Raw genomic sequence first — 25,907 nt, forward strand, 5'->3', positions numbered from 1 at the left:
AGGCACTGAGATTGTAATTGGGAATCTCAGTGACGAGACACGTTACCCAGACAGTCTGCTCCCAGACTCCATCCTTCCTGCAGCCCATTAACTGCACCGTGGGACAGAGGAAGAGAGCGGATACTGGAATAGAGAGGCAGCTCAACCTAGTACTCGAATAGAAATAAGAGAACCATTTTTCAGCTTGCAGTGAAGTGTCATTTCAAAAGATGAAATGGCATTTATCATTCCCTTGTATTATTGCTCTATAGATAGTCTATTAATCTCTGTCAGTTGGATCATTGTCTTCACATCTGTCCATCAGTGGCACTGGATAAGAAACGTCTTTGATGACATACCCATGGGGAGGCTCCACAGTGCAGCCTTCAGATGGTGTGAAGTCTGCATACGTTCCGCTGTGGAGGTTTTAACGCAGTCGAATGGAAGACATCACCACTGTGATTCTGTGTTTCAAATAAGAGCATGGACCGCTACTATAGAACAGAACAGAAGCACAGCTTATTCTCCCTCAGGGATTCACACTCTGTGGTTGTTGCTGTAGACTCGATGAAGAGAAAGTTTCTTTTTTTCACATGAATAACTGCATTTTGTCTCTGTTACAGAAAGTGTCCCAGTATACCATCATCGTACAAGCCACGGACATGGAGGGAAATCTAAACTTCGGCCTCTCCAACACGGCCACTGCCATCATCACTGTCACCGACATCAACGACAACCCTCCCATGCTGACCTCAAGAACTGTGAGTTTCTACTGTGGTGCAACTCGAATAAGAATTTGGTGTGGGTTAAGAGAAGAGAATGACTGTTCAAAATATATATTTAAGGCTAGTGAGTGACATGCATTGAAGAAAAAGAGAGGACAAAAAGAAGAGGGATATAATGAAAGGAAGAAAAAGGAAATGACTACACCACTGGCCAGGAGGAGGATTGTGAAGTGCAAAGGGTACTTATCTCATTTCCTCGTAGAGGATGCAAACTAACACACAAGGAAAACTAATCCATATATTGACTTTCATCAGCAAGAAAATTAGACCCAGCAAATCGTTAAAGGTTGTTGATGCGATGCTGATATTTAAAACAATGATTACATTACAGGAGATCATTATTGAGAGCAGAGTCAAATTAAAAGTCCAAAGTAATGTACAATATGGTAAAATGCAGCTACATCATCAATACTTTAACAAGTGAAGCAGGAGATGTAGTTGTTTTTAAAAAGTTGACTTTGTATGCAGTATCTTATTTTAATTCTGGTCATTTCTCTCAGAGATGATACATGTTTAGATGTGCATGTGAAACAGCCAAGGTGGCAGCAGTATTACTCAAATATGTTTGCAATTATTTCCATGTTCTTAATTAAATACAATGAGGAATATTTTGTATTTCATGTGGCAGAGACATGCATTTGTTAAGCAATGTGGTCAACAGTGGAGTCAGCGTGTCTGCATTTAAGTTCCAAGTTATGATGAAACATTCTTCTAGGTGTCAGTTTGGCTTAAGGGGTCAGAATTATTCAGAGTGTGTGCTTTGCTATCAGTAGTGATGAGAGCATGGGGATGTTGGGTTGATAAGGTGCTTAGCTCTGCATCTGCTGAGGGGGTATCAGCACTACAGTCGTCTCTGCTCTTTGAGGTGGTAGCAGAGGAGTTAGCATTAGCATTTGCCCTGGGGGCTATCAAAACCTCTCTGCACTGTCAACCGTGTAGCTCATCAGAGAGCTGCTACATCACACACAGCATGACATGTACAGAGAGAGGACAGAGGAAGACTCACAAAGGAAATGGTTAGCTAAAAGAGAACAAAGAGGGACAACGAGTTGATGAGCCGACCACCATGTAGACGCTGACGAAAAATGAAGAGAGGAAAAAGTGATGAGAGAATGATGGGCAGAGGAGGAAGAGTGAAGGATAATTTGGTCACAGGAGCTATTTTCTACTAAGAAAGTGATAAAGCAGAGACATGCCCTGTTGTAAATCAAAGGCCTTTCCTGACTGGGCATCCCTCTCTGATTTAACATTCTCTACTGATGACTGCTTATTGATGATAGTGGCTAGTAATAGATTGATATTCTCTAACTGTATTCCACCATGTTTAAGTGCATTTCCATCATCGCCACAGAGGGAAGTTAATACTATCATGGATATTGATGATAAACTTTAGTGGAGGTCTGGAGCAGTGATGAGAAGAGCACTTTTACCCATTCCCTCCATAAATCACACATTTTAGTGGTGGGATAATATAAAAGCCATTTTGTTGAGAATGCAAGCCATTATGCAAATATTTAGTGTTTGCAATAAACCCCATAGATCTTCCAACGTGTCCCAGAAATACAAAGTTTGGGGAATTTGTCTTTAATGTTGATGATTAATATTTCATCATGCCTATCAGAGGCTGCCCTATTTTTCAAGGCGGCAAAGGGTGGTGTATGTGTACGGATGGGAAGCTTATTCTGGGCTGCATACATGCTTTGCATTATGCCTGTGATGCTGATTGATGCGATGATTTGAGAAAATATATATTTATCTATTTTGTTTATTTATTCAAACAGCACTGTGACGACTGTGTCCCACATCGTATCGGGAGGTTTTGTAGTTGTGTACATCAGGGTGTCTCTGTGCTGGATGTACTGCAGTGCTTTCCTTGGCCTCCTTCCTTTACCATCCTCACAAAGTTCCTATGATGAAGTCCCCTGTCACTTCTCCTTTCTCTCCCCTTCCCTCCCCCTTTAGTCTTTCCCCACTGCCAAAATAGTGACAGACGGGTGAGAGTGTTGGCAAGAGGTATTTTGTCAAGTGCTGTTAGAAAGCCAAGTGTTCCGTGCCAATCACAATCAAAGAGCTTTCAACTCCTTCCTGTGGTCCAGCTGTTGGGGACAAGATACATTATCATATACAAAAGACATACCTGATAAGAGGAAATCTAGTGTGAAAAACACTTTGACCATATCACATCTCCCTACAAATCTCACTACACGTATATACAGTCAAATGTAATTGTGAGCTAATACATGATGAAAAGAGTTTAAGATAGAGCCACACCTACACGAACAACTGTTTTCAATCGTTTTCAAGAGAGATAAGATTGCTCTCTGTTCAAAATCACAAATGCTGAATTAAAAACCTTTATTGACAACAACACAAACATAAGTCAGAGTTTTAAGGATAAAAGATGGAGTCATAAAGAAATAGAACAATCATTAAATTAATGAATGTAATGGAGAATTTGAAAAACCTGTTATGAAATGTATTTTCATTTTAATTTCTCATTTGAAAGCTAACTTTTAGGTGCACCCTAATGACACAGTAGATATATGAAATTGTGTCCTTGAGAATGTTTACATCAACTGCATTTCACATCCTTTTAATTTGTTCTGGTATGTGGGAAAGGAAGTAATTCACAGATTTATGTTGAGTGTTTGGAGGGCGCTTGACTTCGCATGCCTCCTAAAGTTGGTATTTACACACTCTTGTAAGTTTTACCATTGAAAGTGAACTACCTGAAATTAATTTGCTATGTGATTGTACTGATAATATAATTTTATGTTTGGGAGATAAAGAAAAACTGCCATGCCACACACACAAGATTTCCTAAGGGAAAAATAAGTAATACTTTTATTACTCTAGCTGTAAATGCCTGAGAGGAGCACCACCCACCCCATAAAGAGATAATGAGGGAAGAAATCTTGAACTGGGGTATTGATGTTAACAGCTGTGGTGGACTCTTTAAACCCTTCCATCAGATCTGGTTAACTCTCGTCCTCACTTGTTACTGTGCGCTGAGAAACAAGATGCTCAAGGGCCCTTAGGAGCTCAAGAGCCATCTCTGAAGTTGTATTTTATTGAATTGGCATCGGGGAGTCCCTGAACCAAACCACGGTAATAAACCTCTCAAACACACACATGAACACACACTCACTGTGACACGTACATACGACAGCATGCCTACTTATACATTTCAGTCAGTGCATCACGACCACCCGGACATGTCTGTTGTCTTAAGAATGTCATTGAGTCTCTGAACAGCTCTCCTGACGCAGCGCCCTAATCTGCCCGCTGCTGTTGGCTGTTTGCTGGGTGATGCAAGGGTTGCCAGGCAGGGTATTATGGTCTGTTTGAGTGTTTGGTCTGGGGCTTTGCTCTTTGATATCCTACACTCACATAAGCTGCTCAGCGGCTCTTCCACGCCTGTTACCCATGGTTACACGGCAACTGTATGATGCTCCACACCTGTTGCCTTCAGATGAAGTGAACAACGCGTCAACATGCTCACCTTCGGACCACACGTAATTGCTCAAGAGTTGATGGGTTGTCCGTGTAGGTGTGGCTGCGGTTGAGTTGTGTTTTTACAGCGTAACGGTGCATTCTTTGCTGTTGTTTGTTCTTCTTTGGGGGCTTTATCCCCTGAGCCTGTACAGCTTTGATCAATCCCCACCATAACAGACATATGACAGACAGCGGCTCACTCCTCATCAGGCTTATCAGGAAAAAGCACATGTGTTTGTACAGCGGAGAAACAACTAAAAGCCACTCATATACACTCAAACAGATGTTTAATCCTCCCCACTGCTGGTTTCTTTCTGTTCATCTATTCTCTCCTTCTTCACTCTGGCTCCCAAAGAATGAAATATTATTTTGTGTCAAGGATGGGCACTGGGAATGCAGAAAACACTGAAACTGGAACAACGCCCCTGTGTGCATGTGATTGCTGGTGTGAAACTGTGTTTACGGCCTGTTTACTACTCAGCTGTGGTAAAGCGTGGTCATTAAACTTACTCTACCTGAAAACCCTAAAAGAAGGACTGTAAAGGGAAAATGTTAATGAAAAGTAAGCACTTTTGTATAAATTGCTACACTCAAATGGCTCAACGGATCCCATAAGACCTGACCTACAGTCACAATAAAAATATTTGAAAGCATCAGAAAACAGTGTATTTACTCTACTTTCTGCAGTTTTCCGGTGAGGTCCCGGAGAACCGAGTGGATCTTGTGGTGGCTAATCTGACGGTGATAGATGCCGACCAACCGCACTCTCCGAACTGGAACGCCATCTACAGGATCATCAGTGGAGATCCAAACGGGCACTTCACCATCCGCACGGACCCCGTCAGCAACGACGGCATGGTCACCGTGGTGAAGGTAAGTCATCACAACATGCTCATCTCAGAAACTTTTGTTGTCTCTTTGTCTCTGCTGACTTTTAGATCACCTTAAATCAAAGGCAACAATAATAGTCTTCAGAGTAGGAGTCTTTTCCCTTTCATACAGTATGGCCCCTTATGTCCATATGAGGTATTATATGCTCCTGTGCCCTTCATGCACCCACACACAGACTTGAAACACAATGGCTAGCCAGGCCACTGTAGCAAATTAGGTATTGATTTCTCAATTACAAGGCAACGGTTTAATACACTCATAATGTTCTAGCTGCTGTGGTAAATGACAGCGACAACGAAACCATGTCTTATAACAATTTGCTGCTCAACCTCTCAGACGGAGGTTGTCTGGAGAGTTTTAACCCGTTTGTATAAAGACATAGGAAATAAGCAACAGCATGAAAATCTGTATGATATTCAGCTGGTATTCTGTGTTTAGATGCACAGTACGCCCTGTTGAATGTCCCTACACATTGGTATTCCTCTGTTCAACCATTTGCTATTAATGTGTTTCTCATGTTGCTTGTGTTTGTAGAAATACTTTTTATTTTGTATGCGCATGACCCGGGGGTATTCTCTCTGTGCATCTGACTCCTGCAAATCACATCTCACAGCCTTCAATAATGTTTATAAACTAGCAATAACATCACCCTTGTAATTCCCACAGCACCGTGAGCAATGAGCATTGGCATTTTGCTTCTCTTCATTATCTCTAGATGACTGCCTTTTATAATCCATTCCTCTCACTCCCTGATGTTAAATTCAGCAGGCAGCCGGGTAGCCGTGAGCTTCCATCGACACCCATGGGAGGTTATCAGGAAATCATAAAATAAGAGACAGGACACCCCCTGGGAAAAAATAGACTGTCTTAACAAGTAAACAAGGGCTTTGGCTTGCTCCGGGAAAAGGGAGCCGATGGTTCACATCAGACTCAATATCGGTAAAGTCAAGAAGCCGTAAGAAGGCGCTACCTCTGTGTTCCCATTTCTCTAAGCCATCTGCGGCTGCTAGTACGGACGCATCGTATCACTGACACCTAGGTATGTGGCAATCTCCCACGAGGCTTGTCTGTAAACAAGGGCTGAGGTCTTAACCATAACATGTCACACATTTATACTGCTCTCTGGGGATATTATGAGACGCATTCTAATTTTCCCGCACGGTAATAGAGCCACTAGACAAACAAGCATGCAAAATAATACACAAACAGAGCTGCTTGGTTCGAATGAGTCATTAAGATATGTAAATTGCAGCTTATGATAAACACGAGGGATGACGGGGAAGTGGAGAGGAGGAGAGAAGTGAGGCAAAGACAGATTTTGGAAGATTGAAAGATGCAGAGAGCAAAGATCACAGAGGGTGTGAGGGGGGCAGAGGTGAGCAGACGAGGGGCTGGGCAGTTGGAGTCCAGCGAAACAAATTAAGTAAGGGAAAGACAGGAGCGAGCGAAGCGATACAGAGGAGATGTAAGATGTGACGGCTCATGGGCAAAAGATGGAAGCCATGTTATTGACCTCTCACCCTCCTAGCTTCCCTCAGGGTGTGTGTGTATGTGTGTTTTAGTTAGCCTACAGCTACACTATAGACCACCCTGTGCTATGAATACCACTGGTTGTAGATCAAAGATCCTTGAACGTGCTGTGCCTGTAAAAAGGTTCCAAGTGCACCAAAGGTGTAACACAGATACACACCTTTGAGCTTCCATTTACTTGTATATCCTTGCATATACATACATAGTGTAATCAAACTAGCACACACACACATCCACTCCAGTGCCCTTGTCAACGAAGCTGTCTGATTAAGAATGTATTTTTATATCTGAGCTGTGCTGCCAACCTGTCCGCTGATAACACTCAGGCAACGCAACATACAGATGTGCTCAATATCATTAACATCACCATCAAACACCACAGACACAAGCCTTGCAGCAGTAATCATCACCCGCCTATTTAAAATGGGCCAGCAGGACCTACAAGCTCTATATTTGTTCTCTTTTTTATTTCCTTGCTTGTTGTTGTTGTTGCCATTTGAACCTGATCGTGTTGTCTTCATTAGGAGAGCACGGAACTGTCACTCTGGTTTAGGCTCAGCCGGTAAAACCCCTGTAGAGTACACATATACACACTGTGTGACAGACACACACACACACACACACACACACACACACACACACACTCAAAAGGCAGTCATGACAGCACCCTATGAATAGACTAAGCCCTGCTGCCACTTCTCAGGATGTGTGTGTGTGTGTGTGTGTGTGTGTGTGTGTGTGTGTGTGTGTGTGTGTGTGTGTGTGTGTGTGTGTGTGTGTGTGTGGTGTGTGTGTGTGTGTGTGTGTGTGTGTGTGTGTGTGTGTGTGTGTGTGTGTGTGTGTGTGTGTGTGTGTGTGTGTGTGTGTGTGTGTGTGTGTGTGTGTGTGTGTGTGTGTGTGTGTGTGTGTGTGTGTGTGCGTGCGTGTGTGTGTGTGTGTGTGTGTGTGTTTTGGTGAGTAGTTTAGAGAGAATATGGGTCCAATATATCATGGCAACACTTGACACGGCATCTGCTCATTTATTATAATGTCCTTTATCATCGGCAAGGTGCAGCACATTTTCCCCAGCCACAAAAGAGAAATGTTGACAGGGGTTTTTACTTTATAATGAGCGTAATATATGCTGGAATACTTGACATCGTTTGCTCATAAAAAGTAATAATGGTAATGATACCTCTAATGTTATTCATATTCACAGACTGAGAAAGAGATTTTGAATCTATTTTCTTTACCTTTAAATCATTAATAACGACAATAGTTTTAAGTAAGAATGTATTTATTTTTAAATAATCAGAAATCCCTTCTTTTCTTTTCCCCATATATACAGGAACATGAATTGAGTGAACATGATAAATACAGAAAATAACAATATCAACACTGCAATAATTACCATATAGATGTAGTTTATATTTTCATTATCAGTTCACACAGAGGTGACATTTAACTTCAGTAATATTTTGTGAGGCTTTACATAGTGACAGGGGTCTACTTGATTGTATTGAAAGAAGAACTTCCTATCATATTTTGGCAGTCTTTTTTTTAAATATGTAAAATGTACTAGGTAAATTATAATAAGGAAGCACAAATGTACAAATTGTAGCATTCCATCATTATAATGTAGGAGTTCACAAGGTTTAATGTTATCCCCGTGCTGGAATTCATTATCTAAAAACTATCTTTGACTGTTTAGCATAAAAAACGGTTTTGTAATGTTTTAATTTATTGAAATCAGTTCAACGTTCTCTTCTCACACATTCTTCTTGTTACTTCCTTGCTGCAGCCAGTAGACTATGAGATGAACCGTGCCTTCATGCTGACGGTGGTGGTCTCCAACCAGGCCCACCTAGCCAGTGGCATCCAGTCGTCGCTCCAGTCCACAGCTGGGGTCACCATATCCGTGCAGGACGTCAACGAGCCCCCTTACTTCCCCAATAACCCCAAACACATCCGCTTTGAGGAGGGGGTCCCTGCTGGCACCAGCCTCACGACCTTCTCTGCCTCCGATCCCGACCGACTATCTATGCTGCAGACAATCAGGTACAGAGTGACTGCAATGCAATAACCCTTTACAATTGTAATCCTAATTGAGCTAATTCTGACATTTTAATTGCAGGCAATTAGCTTAAATGTCTTCCGGTGAAAAATAAGTTTGTTCTTTTACATATGGACAGTCCCTAGACCCAGAAAAGTAATTCCTGTGAACTCTGCTTAGCTGCATTATTAGTACAATCCTGGCAGAAATCCCAACATATGCGCTAACAGCAGGCTAAAAATAAGTTTGGATAGGTTCCAGGTCAGTAGCTAGGTGTCAAAGTTCAACTATGGGACTATATTTTGGCATCACTCATCTCCCAAAGTCTTACTGTGCGAAGTGTATGAGCCACTGGAGAACTCTTAGTAAGCAGGATGAGGTTAATAGGGAGCAATAGCCTCTGGAGTAATCAGAAGTGTGTGCATTCTGTAGATTTCATGAGCACATACATGCAGGTGCACACACACACACACACACATACACACACACGCAAAAGCAGCAAGAGAGATAGAGGGAGGGAGGGAGGGAGGAGAATAAAGAGAGCAGCTGGCTCGAGCCCAAACGCCTGACACAGCATTATGTCCACCTGCAGTGTTCTTTCTCTGCGCTAAGCCTCTCTGGATTTTAAATGTAAACCAACCTTTAAATGACCAGAAGACCTTTCCTCAGTCCTGCTGTCAACGTGACTGTAGCAGTAACTGCATTACAGTCTCTCAAACTTACAGATGATCTATTGAGTACACTTTGCTCTGTATTGATGTCGCAAAGAGAAAGCTTTGGATGAATTGTGTTTGTACTCATTGTCACATGTAGAATGTCCTTGTAGATTATAGTGAGTGTAACTGGCACAGCATAGTGCAGCTATTGAGTTAATAACACGGCTGTGGCATTAATACACCACCCCCGCCCAAGCCTCACACTCCAGCAGCCTCTTCCTTCCCATTTCCTCTGGGGAAAAGATCTAAACAAATCTCCCAGTGAATTTCCCAGCAAATGAGAGTAAATTGGGTGTACATTATAATTTAAGAAGACGCCAAAGTCACCAGCTGGTCGGTCTCTCTCTCTCTCTCTCTCTCTCTCTCTCTCTCTCTCTCTCTCTCTCTCTCTCTCTCTCTCTCTCTCTCTCTCTCTCTCTCTCTCTCTCTCTCTCTCTCTCTCTCTCTCATCTTTCTCTCTCCCTGTTGATTTCACTTTAACCTCTTTGGAACTCACCAAGTGTCAGAAAACACAACCCTCTCTCTTTTCCTCCAACTCTCTAAAAACGGGGCTGCAACGGAGCTGATACAGATTTGAATTTTTCTGACGTCAGAAAAGGGGTGCTCCGCCTATATATGGGCAACTCTCCACCTATCAGGGGAATGGGGGATTGGGCCACGACCACTGCCATTGCCGCTCGAAAGCGCTGTACATATGCCAGGCCTGTAAGTGGCGCTCTAGTCTGCGACAAAAGCAGCGAAGAAGACTTCTCACAGAATCAGCCCCTGCAAAAACAGGGCTGGAAAAGAGCAAATAGAGCGAAATGAGGCATGGCTAAAATGCAGGATCTCTTTGGTATTTTGAAAAAAAAACTTCACAGACATGTTTTATATAGGTATGGCCCTACAATATATTATTCAAATATAGCATGATAGGTCCACTTAAGTAGTGGTTTCTCTGCTCTGTGCTCCATGAGAGGAAGCAGCACTGTAGAGATAGCAAATCCACCACCTCATTCGTTTGAATCCATCTGGATAGGATCACTATCAATCCGCCCGCTTTACACCAGTCCCATAATAGGTATCTACTCTAGACTGTTATGTAAGGACACTAATCAAAGCTGTTCCCTCCATCTCCTGAATTCTCATTATTCTGAAGAAAAAGGATATTCAGGGGCTCATTCTTGCCAATCAGCTAAAACCCTCTACAATGTTTGCATCACCCTACAATACTTTCATTTTCAAACTTCTCTCACACAGAACTGGTCTCTCAGTGTGCATACCTCAAAAACCCCATCAGTCAAAGAGTTAGCCGACATGTCTGCTTGCATGGGGGAGACTGTTATACACACCGCAATTTATGTTACCTTTAATTAATGGCATCAACTCTGCATATGACAAAGAGCTGTATGTCTTTGTAATGGATGGTGGAGATGCAAGGAGGGGATTTAAAAGGAGGCAAGTTTAAAGTATGGTTCTAAAAATAAAAGAGCTAAGGAGAAGGAGGCGTAAAGAGCCGAGGAAGGGGAGCTGACTTCGTGTCAAGGTTTGAACTTGAGGGATGCTCATCAAAGGAGGGACAGACTGACAGTGTCCTTTTGGGATTAGTTTGGATGCGATGTGGACAGACGCAGGGGAGGGAGACGCAGAGTGACACATCATGCATCACCTGTCAGACACCCCACCAGTAAGGTCGGGCGTGTGACTGGAGACACTGGCATAAATGATTACCCAAACCTCCTTGGCTAAGCTTCAGACATGCATTTTTCATCCTCAGGGTCGGGGGTTTGAAAAATAAATTTCATGTCTCTCCCTGCTGCTTGCTAAGATCACCAACCTGCCAGGCCTAATCATACATCCCACTATACTCACACACCAGCCATATCTCAAATGAGAGAAACCTTCAGGTAGGGGAGGGCTATGGGAGGCATGAGAAATAAGCCACAGGAAAAAATAATTAAACTTTTCCCCAAAATATAACATTTTTCCAAAATCGCACTAGAGTAAAAAAGGACTGTTTACCTTTCCAATAAATTGGCATAGCACCTTATTAAAAAAGTTAGTGATAGGGACTGCCAGTTGCCCACAGTAACATTGTTGACGGTTGAGACATGTAAACAAAAACACTTTGGCATTATCATCATTCTAATGGGCAGAGGAGCCCCATTGTTTACTGAGAGCTATCAGAACAAATTAGTAAGTAAAAAAAGGACTTAAAGCAAAGTGCATTCTGACCTTAACTTTTCTGGAGTTTACCTTTAGGAACAAACTAATAATGCGGGTGGTTGTATATGCAGTGAATGTGTTTAAAGGTATAGTAAGGCATTTTGGGAAATGCAGAAAAAAACATGATCATGTTTGTACACTAAATGTAAAGCTGCAGCAGACCATATTCTTAGCCTAGCATGAGGATGGGAAACAGATGTGGTTTTACTGGGAGTTCTTCCCTGGGCTATTTCTTGGCTGAGAGCAGCAACTTATCACTGGGAGGTTTCCTGGCAACTAGCACCACTGTTTGTGGACAAAAACCCTACGCTTATTGTCGGTTGACTCTGGCTTTCGATTTAGCATAATATATGTGAGTGCAATCAATCTAATCATTATACTGTTACAAATAAAGTGTATTCACCAAAATGTCAAACTGGTATTTTAATTTAAACAAAAAGTAATAATTTTTTCAAAGAGCAACATTCTTGTTGTTGGGACCCTTACATATCCGCTCAGTGCAGTTTGCAGCAGTTTGTCTGCTCTACATTAGAAATATGTTTTCTCTGTCAGGCCAGACGGAGAGAAGGTTTGGCATGGCAAGGCCAATAGAGATGCATTTGGACAGAGAATAGCAGTAGGTATCAAGTCAGTCCTAATGAGGACATTAAAACCAGATCAGGCTGCTACTTCCGAATGTCACCCCTCTCTCTCGCTTTCCCCTCCTACCCATTTCTGATCACATTCCTCACTCTCTTATTCCACCCTCCCACTGAGATGGACTCACTGTTGTCCTGGTGGGGATTTCACAGACCGCCAGTTAGTGGCGGTGGGCTTGGCTTGCCTGTGTGAATCCGTCTAGAGTATGGGAATGTCATCTCTGTGATCCCCTTCCCCATACTGCGCTACGCCTGGGATCATGCCCACGGCCTGCTGGGAAAATCCCACGTCCTTAACTGCAGGAGAGAGATTATACTCTCTGTCCAACCCCCTCCCTTTTTACTGCCACCCAACCCTCCAGGCTTTCACTCTCCTCCATGTAAGTAGAAATGCTCATGCCGTTTTTAATCGAACACAAATAAACAAGTGGGCTACACACTGACTGTAAGCACACAATAATTCAATACATGTAAAAGGCAAGGTTAAGGTCAAGTCCATTTCATTTTGGATGGATTTAAAAGCTGGAAGTGTTGGTCACATAACATGACATTCATTGAAATGAAATTTGATTCAGGTAGAATCCTTGTTGTGTAAGGCCATGGTGTCACATGTCCGCAAACGATGTTCCACACATGAAAAGGGAGATTGCAGGCAACAGAGGTGGCAGATGATGAACTCTGCATCACAGAGGGAATGAGACATGGATGAGAAGATATAGACAGGGATAAAAAAATGTAAGAATACTAAAGCATCGTAGGATGAGGTGAGGAGGCACGGGCCAAGAGAGATCTGATAGAAATGAAAGTGTTGAACAAGCAGAAGCGACAAACGCCTCAGAAATAAGAACAGTTAGATCAGAGTGAGATTGGGGTTCAATCCTGGAGATGATCCCCTGTTTCTTCGTTGGCCTTTATCCTGGGGGATGTCGCCACCTGCTTCCACATCCTCTCTCCTGTTTCACGATCAGAACCAAGATCCTATCGTCTCATCTCCACTCGTCTCTGCACAGCATCGCCACACACACTCAGTGACATTTGCAAACATCCACACACTGAAACATGCATGTATGCAGTTAAGCCCTGCCCAGAATAAGCAAACATTTCCTAGAATATGTACATGCAACACACACACACACACACACACAGGTGGTGGCAGCAGTGCTTAACTAGGAAGGTAATTGACTTCAATGGCTGGTACACAGGAGTGAAAAATGAGGTGAAATTGACTGTAGGCTGCAGGCTCTGGAGGAGAAGTCAATGAAGAATTAAACTGTGTGAAGGTCAGGCTGTTGTGATTTTCTGAGTGTGTTTATGTGCAGGCAATCTTTATATGCACAGGCGCAAGACAACATTTTCAATCTGCTGGTAAACACTAGCGCTTACTTCTCCATTAATTGTCCTTTGTGTTCCTTTAGGTATTCAAAGCTGAACGACCCGGCAGATTGGCTGTCCATCAACAGAACCAACGGTCAGATCCTAACCACAGCCATGCTGGACCGGGAGTCTATCTATGTGAAAAACAACCTATATGAAGCAACATTTCTGGCAACAGACAATGGTAAGCCTTTTCTAATGCACACATTTCATTCTTGCTGTTCTTATTCCCATTGTTAAAAGAGCTAAAACATATTGACAGATTGTACACTCGAGCAATTACTGTTTTTAATGTATATCATTTTGCCTTCGCTACTCTGAAGATATAATACCAATTATTTTCCTTTGGTTGTTCTAGTTTTTAACATTTAGTAATAGTGTACTGGATCACAGAACGGGCAATTCCTTAGTCATTTTGATTTTATAAAAGCATTGCCTGGGATGAAAGCACAATTAACACCTAAATGGAGTAAGTAACATCCAAAAAGCACTTTGAAATGAGCACTCAGTAATTTCAAAGCACTTTAACATTGCCTTTATCGTGTATGGGTCTTAGACTCAGGGCTTCTGACTGGTAAGTCATTGGTTGAAGCGACAAAACCAGCTGCAGACAGGAGGGTGGAATAAGTTAAAATGGACACAACCTCTCACAAATATTGAAAACGTCCTTGAGAAAGGCAATTACTGCTGTTGCCAGTGCAGCTGGAGTTAAAAGCTTGATAATAAATACATCGAAAAATATGAAAATATGGCTTACAGTTAGTTGAAAATAAAGACATTTGTGGTTCAGAGATGGAAGAAGAACAGCATTCATGTGCATTGCAGCCGATGTTGAAAAAAAATCCTGAATTCACATAAACTAGTCACACTGCTGATTCGCTCGTCCTTCTTTTTTTCTGTCAATTACTGCCCAATCCTTTTCCCTTCACATTGTGGCATATATATTTGCTCTCAAAGTTTGACATCCCTTTTTCTCAAGTGGAAGTGAGTTCTTGGAAAGGAAAGCTTTTTCCCCTCCCTTCTCCAAATGGCCTTATCAGTGACGTGCAGGGCACTGGTGTGTTTACCTTAAGTTGAGCTGGCTTTGAAACATTGCAGTATTTATAGGTGTGAGCATGTGTGAAGAATGCTCTCATTTGTTACATGTTGATGTGAGCATTAGTGTGTGTTTGTTTGCATGTGTGTGTGTGAGAGGGCTTTTTTTGGCGATGATTGACAACTTCAGACGCCATGACATATAACCTGCAGTGTTGATGGGAAGGGAGGCAGCGGGATTAGAGGTTGACTCACTCCTGCTGTTTGAACTTCACAAACATATCATTTCTCCCCCTGTTATTTCCCTAGACTCCTTTTTTATTTGTATGTTACCTATTTCCGTAGAGAAGTGTTTTCTCATCCTGACCTCTGTAAAGTGCACAGTTTAGAGCGGTGTATGTTTGGCTAATATTGGAACTGTGGGCATCTGCAACTCACGAGGTAAATGGGCATCTACCAATCAGAGGGTCAGTGGTTCAACCCCTGCAGTCCACATGAATAAGGGTCCTTAGGCAAGATGATGAACCCCAAATAGTTCCTGTAGGCATGTTTACGGTTTTGAAGTGTATTTATGAAGTTGTTTTGGATGAAAGCATTATCTAAATGACATGTAAGGGTATTTCAAATAATCCAAAACATGAGACCAAGAGTGTGTGTATACATATTTGAGTGTGTAGGCCACATCAGTGTGACTTTGTGGGGGTTACTAGGAGTGCCAGCTGTCATAACGTGAGAGGGATTATGGTAAGAAGAACCATGAGACGGTAAGGCTAGGATGGGACATGAAATCAGGTTAAGAAGCTGTTTTGCTACCATATTTTGATGTCGACCCACGACATATTAGGCCTTCCTCACACCCTTTTGACACACACTCTTCATTTTTAGACACCCTGTGGTATTGTTTGTGTTTTTCAAAGAGTATATGGTAGGCTTGCTACAAGTCTTTCCACCCTCCCTCACATCTCTGAGCCGCCATCAGAAAAAAGGAGTTAATACAAATCCTTTTGAGGAATTTACACAAACATAATTATTTATTTAGCTGGTTAAAACCCACATAATTCTCCTATCAGCTGCGGCAAGCTGCTTCCACATGTCCCCCATACATGGCTGGGATTAACAAAGCTGCTGAAGGAAAAAGCCTGTGTGTGTGTGTGTGTGTGTGTGTGTGTGTGTGTGTGTGTGTGTGTGTGTGTGTGTGTGTGTGTGTGTGTGTGTGTGTGTGTGTGTGTGTGTGTGTGTGTGTGTGTGTGTGTGTGTGTGTGTGTGTGTGTGTGTGTGTGTGTGTGTGTGTGTGTGTGTGTGTGTGTGTGTGTGTGTGTGTGTGTGTGTGTGCATGTGTTTACTGTTTTATTGTAGATGCTACCAAGGTGCAGCTGTTTTTGCACATGTGCAGACAAAACAAAGGTGATTACAAAATGATTCTGCTAGGGTTGGGGCAAACAGTAATAGGGCAGGGGTATAGCAGCGTTTTATAGAATTGTTTGGCTACTTATAGTTTTCCTCAATATATAATCTGCACTTCTGGTTGGTAACAAACATTTTAAATCTGATGCAGAGTATTTGCCAGGCTTAGCAAATCACCTCTTCCTCACATTACACTGTGACTCATACTGTATGCGTAAGAGCCAAGAGTGCTTTCTTCTGGATAAGTGCTATAGCTGTATGTAATTTGGCAGCTGCTATTACCTTTTTATGTGAATGGTCCAGTTTAAAACTAACTATAAGTAGAAATAAGATGATTATATTACACATTTATGATTATTAAACCTTTAAAGTGACTGGTGCGTGGATGGATGTAGACTGCTCCAGTGCTCCAGTTCCACATATTGTAAATTACTGATCACTCCATATGTCTTCAATCAGTTGAACTTTATGTATAATGATAATGGTATCGCAATAATATTGGTATTGTTACGAGTCAGAAGGAATTTCAACTCCCGACGGTCTCACTTACGGCTCTTCTTTAGCTGTGTCTCACTCCTGTGGCAAATGTCTTGCTCTGTTGCCGTGTTTAATTGGCAGATCTGTCAGCTTTGCATATATCTTTGTAAATTACATCGCCCTTATCTCATCCCAAAGATGGGCCCTTGGGGTCGCTTGATTCCATCCAATGGCTCAGCCAGTGGGGCATGGCGGGGAAATGACTCGTAATTGGAGGCAGCTAAGGGTCGTCACCCCCTGACACACACTCAATAAACAGCTCTGAGCTTTATACTCCTAAGCCCCTTTCTTTCTTTACGTTCCTCCGTGGCACATTTTCACACCACACGTACCCATTCATGCATTTTCTCCTTACTCCTCCATCTCGCTCTGATTCACCAAATGTCTATTCGTTACTCTCAATTCTCCATAAATGTTGTTGTTGATGGTCTGTTGCTCTGTTCAATTAATGCAAAGGACTTCAGGATTGTGTCTGCAGATGAGGTGTGTGTCTGTGTGCGTTAGTGCATGTTATTACAGTCCGAGGCTGACAATAGTGTAGAAATGCAGCACCTGCTATGGCTGCCTGCAGTAGCATCAGACTACATTCCTCCAATTGCCTTAAAAATGTCCACAGACTCACAACATTGAACGTGCAACACTGGTGGCAATGAGTTGATCAAAGACAATATCACAACTTTGATAAAGTCACATCAGCATGTATAACAAAATGATTGTGAAACTTGTATGCAGATGTGGCAACTGTGTGTTCCTAAAGTGCAGTCAAATACACCTATAGGACATTTTGATCATATTTGGTTCCAAATTGAGCTTTTAATATTACAAATAAAAGAATGCCATATACTGCAGGTTTAACACATCGGCTTCACACCCTTTAAACTACCCAGAAGAGAGTAGGAAAACAAAGGATGTCTTTGGCTGAATCTGACAAGCCATCTCAGAACAATGGAGTTAATAAATGTGTATTGCCTCTGGTAAATAAATAACATACTTTATGCAATGGTCTGATATACTCTGCAATGTGGAAAAGGCGTTCACAGTGAGTACATATTTTTAAGGAGTGATTTATTATGTGTAAGCAGGGACTCATTTGTTATGTAGGTATGTAGGTGGAGACGCAGGACTGTGTGCACTACAATGAGAATGGCCTTTTCACCTGTCAGAAATACACTGTTAATATTTCAGGCAGCATGCTTTTATCTGGCTCTCCTAGTTTTTGTGTAAATACACACAGACAAGCACTTGTTTGATTGTGTTACAGTCATCATTATTGTATCTAAGCAGTCTCCAGGCCAGTGGATGTGCCGTGCCTGCTCTGGATCGACTCTGATGCTTTGGATTTCGCTCTGAAGCCAAAAGAGGAGCTGCTAAGCACAACTGTCAAAAGTAGTTCTGTCAAGGGCAGAAATTCTCCTCCAGGTCTACGGCTTCCCTACCTCCAACATCACCAAGTGGAAAGACAGATTTCCTTTCACCTCTTCTCTTTCTTGTATTATCTCGTTTTTTTTATTTCATTACCTATCTCCCGTCTGTCTTCCTTCATGTCCTGTCCCTGTTCTCTTTCAAACATCCCTCTCACTTCACACTTTCGTCATCTTTCCTCCCCTCCTGATGCTATTTGCTCCTCTCTCTGCTCCCAGGCTCTCCTGCAGCCAGCGGCACAGGCACTCTGCAGATCTATCTGATAGATATTAATGACAACCCCCCAGCCCTCATACCCAGGGAGTCTCAGATCTGTGAGCGGGTAAACAAGAACGTCCACGGGGTCAACATCACCGCTGCCGACGCCGACACAGAACCCAACGCTGGACCCTTCGTCTTCGAGCTGCCCAACTTCCCCGCCAGCATCCGACGCAACTGGACCATCTCTCGGATCAGCGGTGAGGAGTGTGAACGTAGAACCCCGACATTAGAGAACATGGGAACATTAATTTATGATACGTTTTACAGTGCCAATGTTACAATTAGTACAAAACATAGTGTAGCATTAGTCTAAACATTTAATACTAATCTTTATCCATACGTTTATAAACGTAACGTAACCTAAATCCCGTCAGATGCCTCTTTTAAAACTCCTTCTTGCACATGTGTACTATTACTGTACTGTATTATACTGAAGTTATTAAATATGGTAGGAGTATGGGCGATTATTAAATACTATCAAGTTTAGGTTATGTATGTAATTTATTATGTTATGATCATATATGATATAATATTACAAACATTTTTTAAGATTATATATTTAATTTCTTGTTATAATACTGTTTCCAAATCCATGATTTCCAGCAAATTGCATTGTAAATCAACATTTTGTTTTGTTTTATACGAGTAAAAGATTTGTGATTATGTAACACATAATGGATGCATGAGATTTCCTAAACACTTGCCATATTGGGTATATTGATATAACATTTAAAAAACATTCTAATTAATAACGTGACAATGATTTCAAACGTGTCCTATGTGGAAGCATTTTTTATATTTTGGTCAAGAGAAACCTATTTGAAATGTGATGCTTATATTGTAGTTTTTTTAATAATAAATGTGAATATTAGTTACATCTTGTAACTTTTCCGTTTCCTCTCTTCTCTGCACAGGTGACTACGGCCGCCTTGGCCTGCGGTACCAGATATACCTAGAGCCCGGGGTGTACGAGGTCCCTGTGATCGTGTCGGACTCGGGGAACCCTCCGATGTCCAACCGGTCCGTCATCAAGGTGAAGGTGTGTCCCTGCGATGAGCACGGAGACTGCACCACCCTCGGAGCTGTGGCCGCCGCCGGCCTGGGGACGGGAGCCATCATCTCCATCCTCATCTGCATCATCATCCTGCTCAGTGAGTATCAGCTGCTCACATCCCACCCACTGACACCTCAGAACTTCCAGACATGTCACACACACACACATACATGCACTAAGGTAAAAGTTAAGTCTGCTTGTGATTTGATTCTGCCAAAAAGAGTGCATTTCAGGGTTCAGTCATTAAACATTCACCAGGCTGCGATACAGCAACGTGAACAATAGTTTGTATAATGGATTAATGCCTCCACTGCTGCACTCTTCTCCAGCATCTCCTGACAAGCAGGTTTCTGTCTTCTTTTCCTGGTAGGGCGTGTATCTGCTGTTATCTGCTATGGCTGGTTATTCATGCCGCTGGCGCACTTTGATGCCGTGGGACACATTATTCAAACATATAGACGTCCTGTTGACAAACTGAGCGGCTGCTGCAGGGTTCTATAGCATATTTAAACTGTTGGATGTTGTGACTGGATTGTAGCCTACTGTCTGTGTGTGAATGATCCATCCTTCATTATTTATACTACACTAAGTTTTGGAAGTGATTCACATTTTATTTATTTTAAAGTTTATTTGACCAAGTCAAGTTTTACATTTCTCTCTCAAGGAAGTCATTTGTAATTCATTGATCTAAGAAATGTAACGCTAAAACCAGAAAAAAAAGACTGGTCTGGGACTCAAAGTTTGTACTGGTTCAACCCAGTCTCACGGCATTTCGTGTTCACCAACACGATTTTTAATCTATTGATTCGTGTTCACCAACACGATTTGCCCCTTTTTTTCGTGTTGCACAGCACGATTTTAAAAGCAATGTATTTCTACTGCCTGCAGCACGTATTTTTCTCCGGTCGGTCGAGGAAGACCGGAAGCTGTGTGGTTCATAAAAACATGTTCTTACTCAATATCAAGCCACAGTTATTGCTTTTATTTGAAATCGTATAATTTCGGACTTTTGTTGCCGTCTATGAGGAAAATAAATGGGGCTCAGAGCCTCAGCATACTGAAATCTGTATTTTTTAAATCTTTTTTTCCTTCTAATCTGTTATTCTTTTCAAAATAACACACTTTTATTTACTCACCAATAACACACAATTATCCTTGCTTTTATTTATTGGTTTAATTCCATAATCTCGGGCTTTTTGGGCGTCCGTCAGGAACTGAATTCCAAAATAAAAATAACCGGAAACAGACGTAGGCATTTCGAGCGATTACCCAAGATCCTCAGCTATGGTTTTAAGCTTGTTTATTGGATGTTTTAGCCGCAATGCATGCTGGGATTTGGTGTTATATGATATGAAATCCGGAAAACATTTTAAAAGAATAAAATAATACTTAATTCCGAGCGCTCTTGCTTTTCTCTTTGAAAGTCATCACATAACGGCATTGTAATACACGGTTCGGCTGCATTGTATATTACAGATCTGCCGTAGTTCTTTATGTATAGAGCCCTGATGAGAAGACCTTTGGAAAAACTGAGAAAATGCCGCCGAAACTGAATACTTGACGTGGATCATAAATATATTCAACAATTAAACAACATCTTCAATTTCTCTTCACACAATACGTCTCCTTGCAGTATCAACACTAATTCGGCTGACTTTTACATTTGATCTAATTCACAGATAGGTTATATTTACACCATAACGGTGCACAGCTGATATAAAAGGACTGTAGTTTTTAAAGATATTACTGATTTTCTTTGAATGTAAGAATGTAAATACTGAGTCTGAAATAGTATAGCAATATGCTGTAAAATTATGTGAAAGCATGCATAAAACTACACATCTTCAGATGTTGTACGAAAACATAAGTGTCCTACACTAATAATACAAAGTTATTATGGCTGTGTGCACCGCCTAGTGGTTAAAGCACGTTATTGAATTATTGTGTTTTATTTGATTAAACAAATATTAAGAGTACATACTTTCATAGGGGGAAAGTATAAATATAGAATATAAAAAATCAAGAAGATACTATAAGTGATCTCTACAATAAAACAGTTTAGTGCAGAATGTACAAAGATATTAATAGGAGGAGGTGAAAAACAGAAAAACGAATTAACCTTTATTTAAACATTAAATAACAGATTACGGTCTTCTTTTAAATAAGAAAAAAACGTTGGGGGTATCTATCTACAGATAAATATTAAGCCTGACAAAGTACTTAACGTCTAATATATTGCTTTCCTGCAATGTTAACTATGTTGAAGCACTTATTTTAACTGATATTATACATATGAATTATACTCTTATGTATGTAGATAGAATAAGAAATGTGCCGAATATGACAGTTTAATGGTGGAGGTACACACATATTGATAGATGTCTTGTAATGCACTGTTGAGGAACCTGTGACCCAAGTGTTTCATTCATTGCATAACTACACTGTAGTTGTGTATATGATATGTCAATACACCTTTGAAAATCTTGAAAGGGATGTGAAAAATAGCCATAATATACAGTCTTTAATTAACTATTAGTAGAGAATAACGAGTAATGAATATACTTTATTACTCGTTTCCATTCATGTCAATTGCAGATACATGTTTAGTCTTCTCAAGCACCAACTATCAAATATCTCTCCTGATTGTTGGCACTTGACAATCACCTTACCTGAATTTTACTCAGGTGTAACTAAAGTCTGATTTAAGGGTTGTTTATATTTCACATAATTAATAATATAATAATAATAATTAATAATAATTAAAAAACTTAGATGTCTATATATAAGCTTCTGCAGTGAGGTTCATGGCTGGTGAGGCTCTGACTCTTCAGGTTTACAAATATTATATTTTGATCCTAAATCAAAATATCATATTATTTTCAAAAGCTTTTTTTGTCTGATGCTTCAATTAATTTTAAACAGACAGTTCAACAAAAGGATACCCAAAAAATGTAATTGTATCATTTAAATATTGAATTGTTCTCTCTTAGTAAGATCCCATTTTCAATCAAATTGCAGTCTTACCTTGACATGAAGATGAAGTCCATTTGCCTATCCTTCTGGACAAAAATCTCTATTACTTTTTTGTAAAAGTCCTCCTTATGTTCTTGTAGTTTCAAAAGTCTATCATAAATCTGATCTAATCAATAGATTTATGATTCGAAAATTATAAAAGTAGGGTAGACATGTGGATATTATCCGGCTGAACAAAACGTGCATTTATCTAACAGGTTTGTTTCCCACAGATCTTATTTTGAGCTATTTTCTAAAATCCTATGGAGAAATATCATTGCTTTTTTGTGGAGGGAAGCCATGCGCAGTTTATTTCCGGGTTTTAGGACGCCTCACTGCAGCTCTCTCTCCTCCTCTTCACACACCACACTTTTCGCGGCACACGTACTTACAGCCAATCAGCTCTGAATTATGTGAGATGACGTATGGTGGGGATGGCAGCATGCCCCTATGGTCATTATTTTTTTGCCACACACATTAAATAGGACAATACTCTGAGCATGCGCAGTGTAGTTTTTACAGTCACCATTGACTTAAACAGGGAGAGGGAGGGGCAGGATCGGGTTTTGTCCCACATGGCTCAAAACAGCTCAATAGGCACACACTGTAGACACTAATTAGAAGAACACAGACTAAAAGGGCAATGTACAGACGAATCAGATGAATAAACATGATCTTAAAATATATTTTATATATTTTTTAATTTATTTTTTGCATTTTTTTGTAATCATTACTTTTAATACTTTCTGCTGACACTAGGTGGGGCTGTGCCCCACCTGCCCCTAATGACCAGTCGCCACTGAGCATGTGTAGTTCTGGGGGGGGCGTTCGATTCCAGTTTTTGATAGTCTGGCGTGGTTTCGTTCCATTTCTCACAGCTGTTTGACGCTCTGCGTAACCTTACGGGGACTGTAGTCCTAAACGATAGCTGGAGATTATGGGTAGTGTAGTGTCTTCGGCCATCCTAAACTCAGGTAATGTTGACAATCGCAATGATGCTCGAAATGTCCCTTATAGGCCTACGTCTGCTTCCGGTTATTTTTATTTTGAAATTCAGTTCCTGACGGACGCCAAAAAAGCCCGAGATTATGGAATTAAACCAATAAATAAAAGCAAGGATAATTGTGTGTTATTGGTGAGTAAATAACAGTATGTTATTTTGAAAAGAATATCGAATTAGAAGGAAACAAATATTTAAAAATACAGATTTCAGTATTCTGAGGCTCTGAGCCCCATTTATTTTCCTCACAGACGGCAACAAAAGTCCTAAATTATACGATTTCAAATAAAAGCAATAACTGTGGCTTGATCTTGAGTAAGAACATGTTTTTATGAACCACACGGCTTCCGGTCTTCCTCGACCCGACCGGAGAAAAAGACGTGCTGCAGGCAGTAGAAATACATTGCTTTTAAAATCGTGCTGTGCAACACGAAAAAAAGGGGCAAATCGTGTTGGTGAACACGAATCAATAAATCGTGTAGGTGAACACGAAATGCCGTGAGACTGGGTTGACTGGTTTTAGGGGAAATATCTCAACTAATAAATTGAACTCCATCCAATTATTATACACACATTTAATCCTCCTCAGGATATTGCTAACATGCAAATGTGTTATTGCTGAACATGGTAAACGTTATACCTGCCTAAGATCAGCACGTAGCATTGTTAGCATGCTCACCGAAGCATTTAGCTCAGAGAACCACTGTGCCTAGGGTTAGGGACTCATCACTGCAGACTCTTATTTTTATTAATGACAAGGTTTCCTGATTGTGTGTTTTGTTATGCAGTGTAGCCTAAAGGTTTATCGTGTGTGTGTGTGTGTTGTTGCAGGCATGGTGCTGTTGTTCGTGTTGTGGATCAAGCGCAGAGAGAAGGAGAGGCACACCAAGCAGCTGCTTATCGACCCTGAAGACGATGTCAGGGACAACATCTTAAAATACGATGAAGAGGGGGGAGGAGAGGAGGACCAGGTAAGATCCCGGGAGACAGACACCCATACACACACTTACTTTGTTGACCTTCATGCTAACCTACATCTGTGTGTGTGTGTGTGTGTGTGTGTGCGTGTGTGTGCGTGCGCGTGCGTGTAGGACTACGACCTGAGCCAGCTGCAGCAGCCTGACTCCTTGGAGCACATCATCAGCAAGCCGCCGGGCGTCCGCAGGGTGGACGAGCGTCCCATCATCCCCGAGTCCCAGTACCCAATCAGACCTGTCGTGCCCCACCCTGGAGACATCGGGGACTTCATCCACGAGGTGAACTCACACACACACACACACAGCAGACACACAGCTCCACCAGCGTTAGCTCTTCCACAGTGAGCCGGCCTCTCACTTCCACTTCCCATCGATCTGACATTTAATGTGATTACTCATTTCTGGACGCTGTTCAATATGTAAACTCCAGAATGGTGACGGGGACAGCTTAGAGTTTTGTTTTACTTTACCGCTGCTCTCGCGGCACCTGCTTTATTCACACACACACACACACACACACACACACACACACACACACACACACACACACACACACACACACACACACACACACACACACACACACACACACACACACACACACACACACACACACACACACACACACAACTGCACCGTTGGCACAGTGATGCGAGAAAATGCTGATTGACAGACTCGTGACAACACGTTCACACTCGAGAGGTGTTGGCAGCTGTTCAGCTTTGATCCATCCAGCCTTGACTCTGTATATATTTATAAATATATCTCTCTCTCCCGCTCACACATGTACTCACCTGATCTCGCTCCAGCAGTCTGGTAAAACACAAACACAGCAACCACATGGTGCTCCTGCCACGCACTGTAGGCTACCCCTGGGGGTTGATGCTTTTTAAGTTTCCAGCCACAGCATCTCTGTGCATTTCTGTGAAATGGATGAAGTCCACCTGCCTAACCTTCAGGACTCTCATTTGTCTTTCCAAAAAACATGAACATCAACAGGACCGACAGAAAACAGGTCTCTTAACATCGTATTCATAAAGGGGAACAACATATTGATATGTTGGGTTTGATAAAACCCAGAAGCCAGAATTAACTGGATAATGCATCCTGTTCTTTCTGCTTTTAATAATTGGAACACCCACATTATACAGACCCTACATTTGGTACAGAATAAATGTTCAATGGGATTATTGTGATTGTTTCTGATGCGATGCTTGTGTGTGATTGGCTGTGTGTCTCATATCTGTTGTATTTCCTCTGCTGTACTCAGGCCTTCAAAAAGAGATTCCTGATCTCAACGAGAATGCTTTATAAAATAAAGGCTGTTATAATTTAAGTCTTCTGAGCCTAACAGGGACCCGCCTTATGAAGCCTGTTGTGTATCCAAAGTTAAAGAGAAGTATCTTGTTGAATATTTTATTTTAGAACAAAAATATAAAGACAAAATGTTCATGCTGGTGTGAAATTAGATGAGATTCAACTTTAGTATCATGGCACAGAGTAAAAGTACTATCACAACATAAAGCAGTACAAATGCACAACTTTTTGATATTACGTATT

General features: G+C 41.4%; 1 protein-coding gene across 1 annotated transcript in view; it reads left to right on the forward strand.

Annotated features, from left to right (window-relative positions):
- LOC117543113 (cadherin-4-like) overlaps window positions 1-25,907 on the forward strand; it is a 230,093-nt gene that overhangs the window by 201,128 nt on the left and 3,058 nt on the right. Inside the window, 8 exon segments of the mRNA XM_034211189.1 lie at window positions 603-740; window positions 4,947-5,132; window positions 8,461-8,717; window positions 13,687-13,829; window positions 18,262-18,501; window positions 19,219-19,455; window positions 24,202-24,341; window positions 24,462-24,626. Of these exon segments, the coding sequence (XP_034067080.1) occupies window positions 603-740; window positions 4,947-5,132; window positions 8,461-8,717; window positions 13,687-13,829; window positions 18,262-18,501; window positions 19,219-19,455; window positions 24,202-24,341; window positions 24,462-24,626 (1,506 nt within the window).

Source organism: Gymnodraco acuticeps, unplaced genomic scaffold, assembly GCF_902827175.1.
Source record: "Gymnodraco acuticeps unplaced genomic scaffold, fGymAcu1.1, whole genome shotgun sequence".
Classification (NCBI taxonomy): domain Eukaryota; kingdom Metazoa; phylum Chordata; class Actinopteri; order Perciformes; family Bathydraconidae; genus Gymnodraco; species Gymnodraco acuticeps.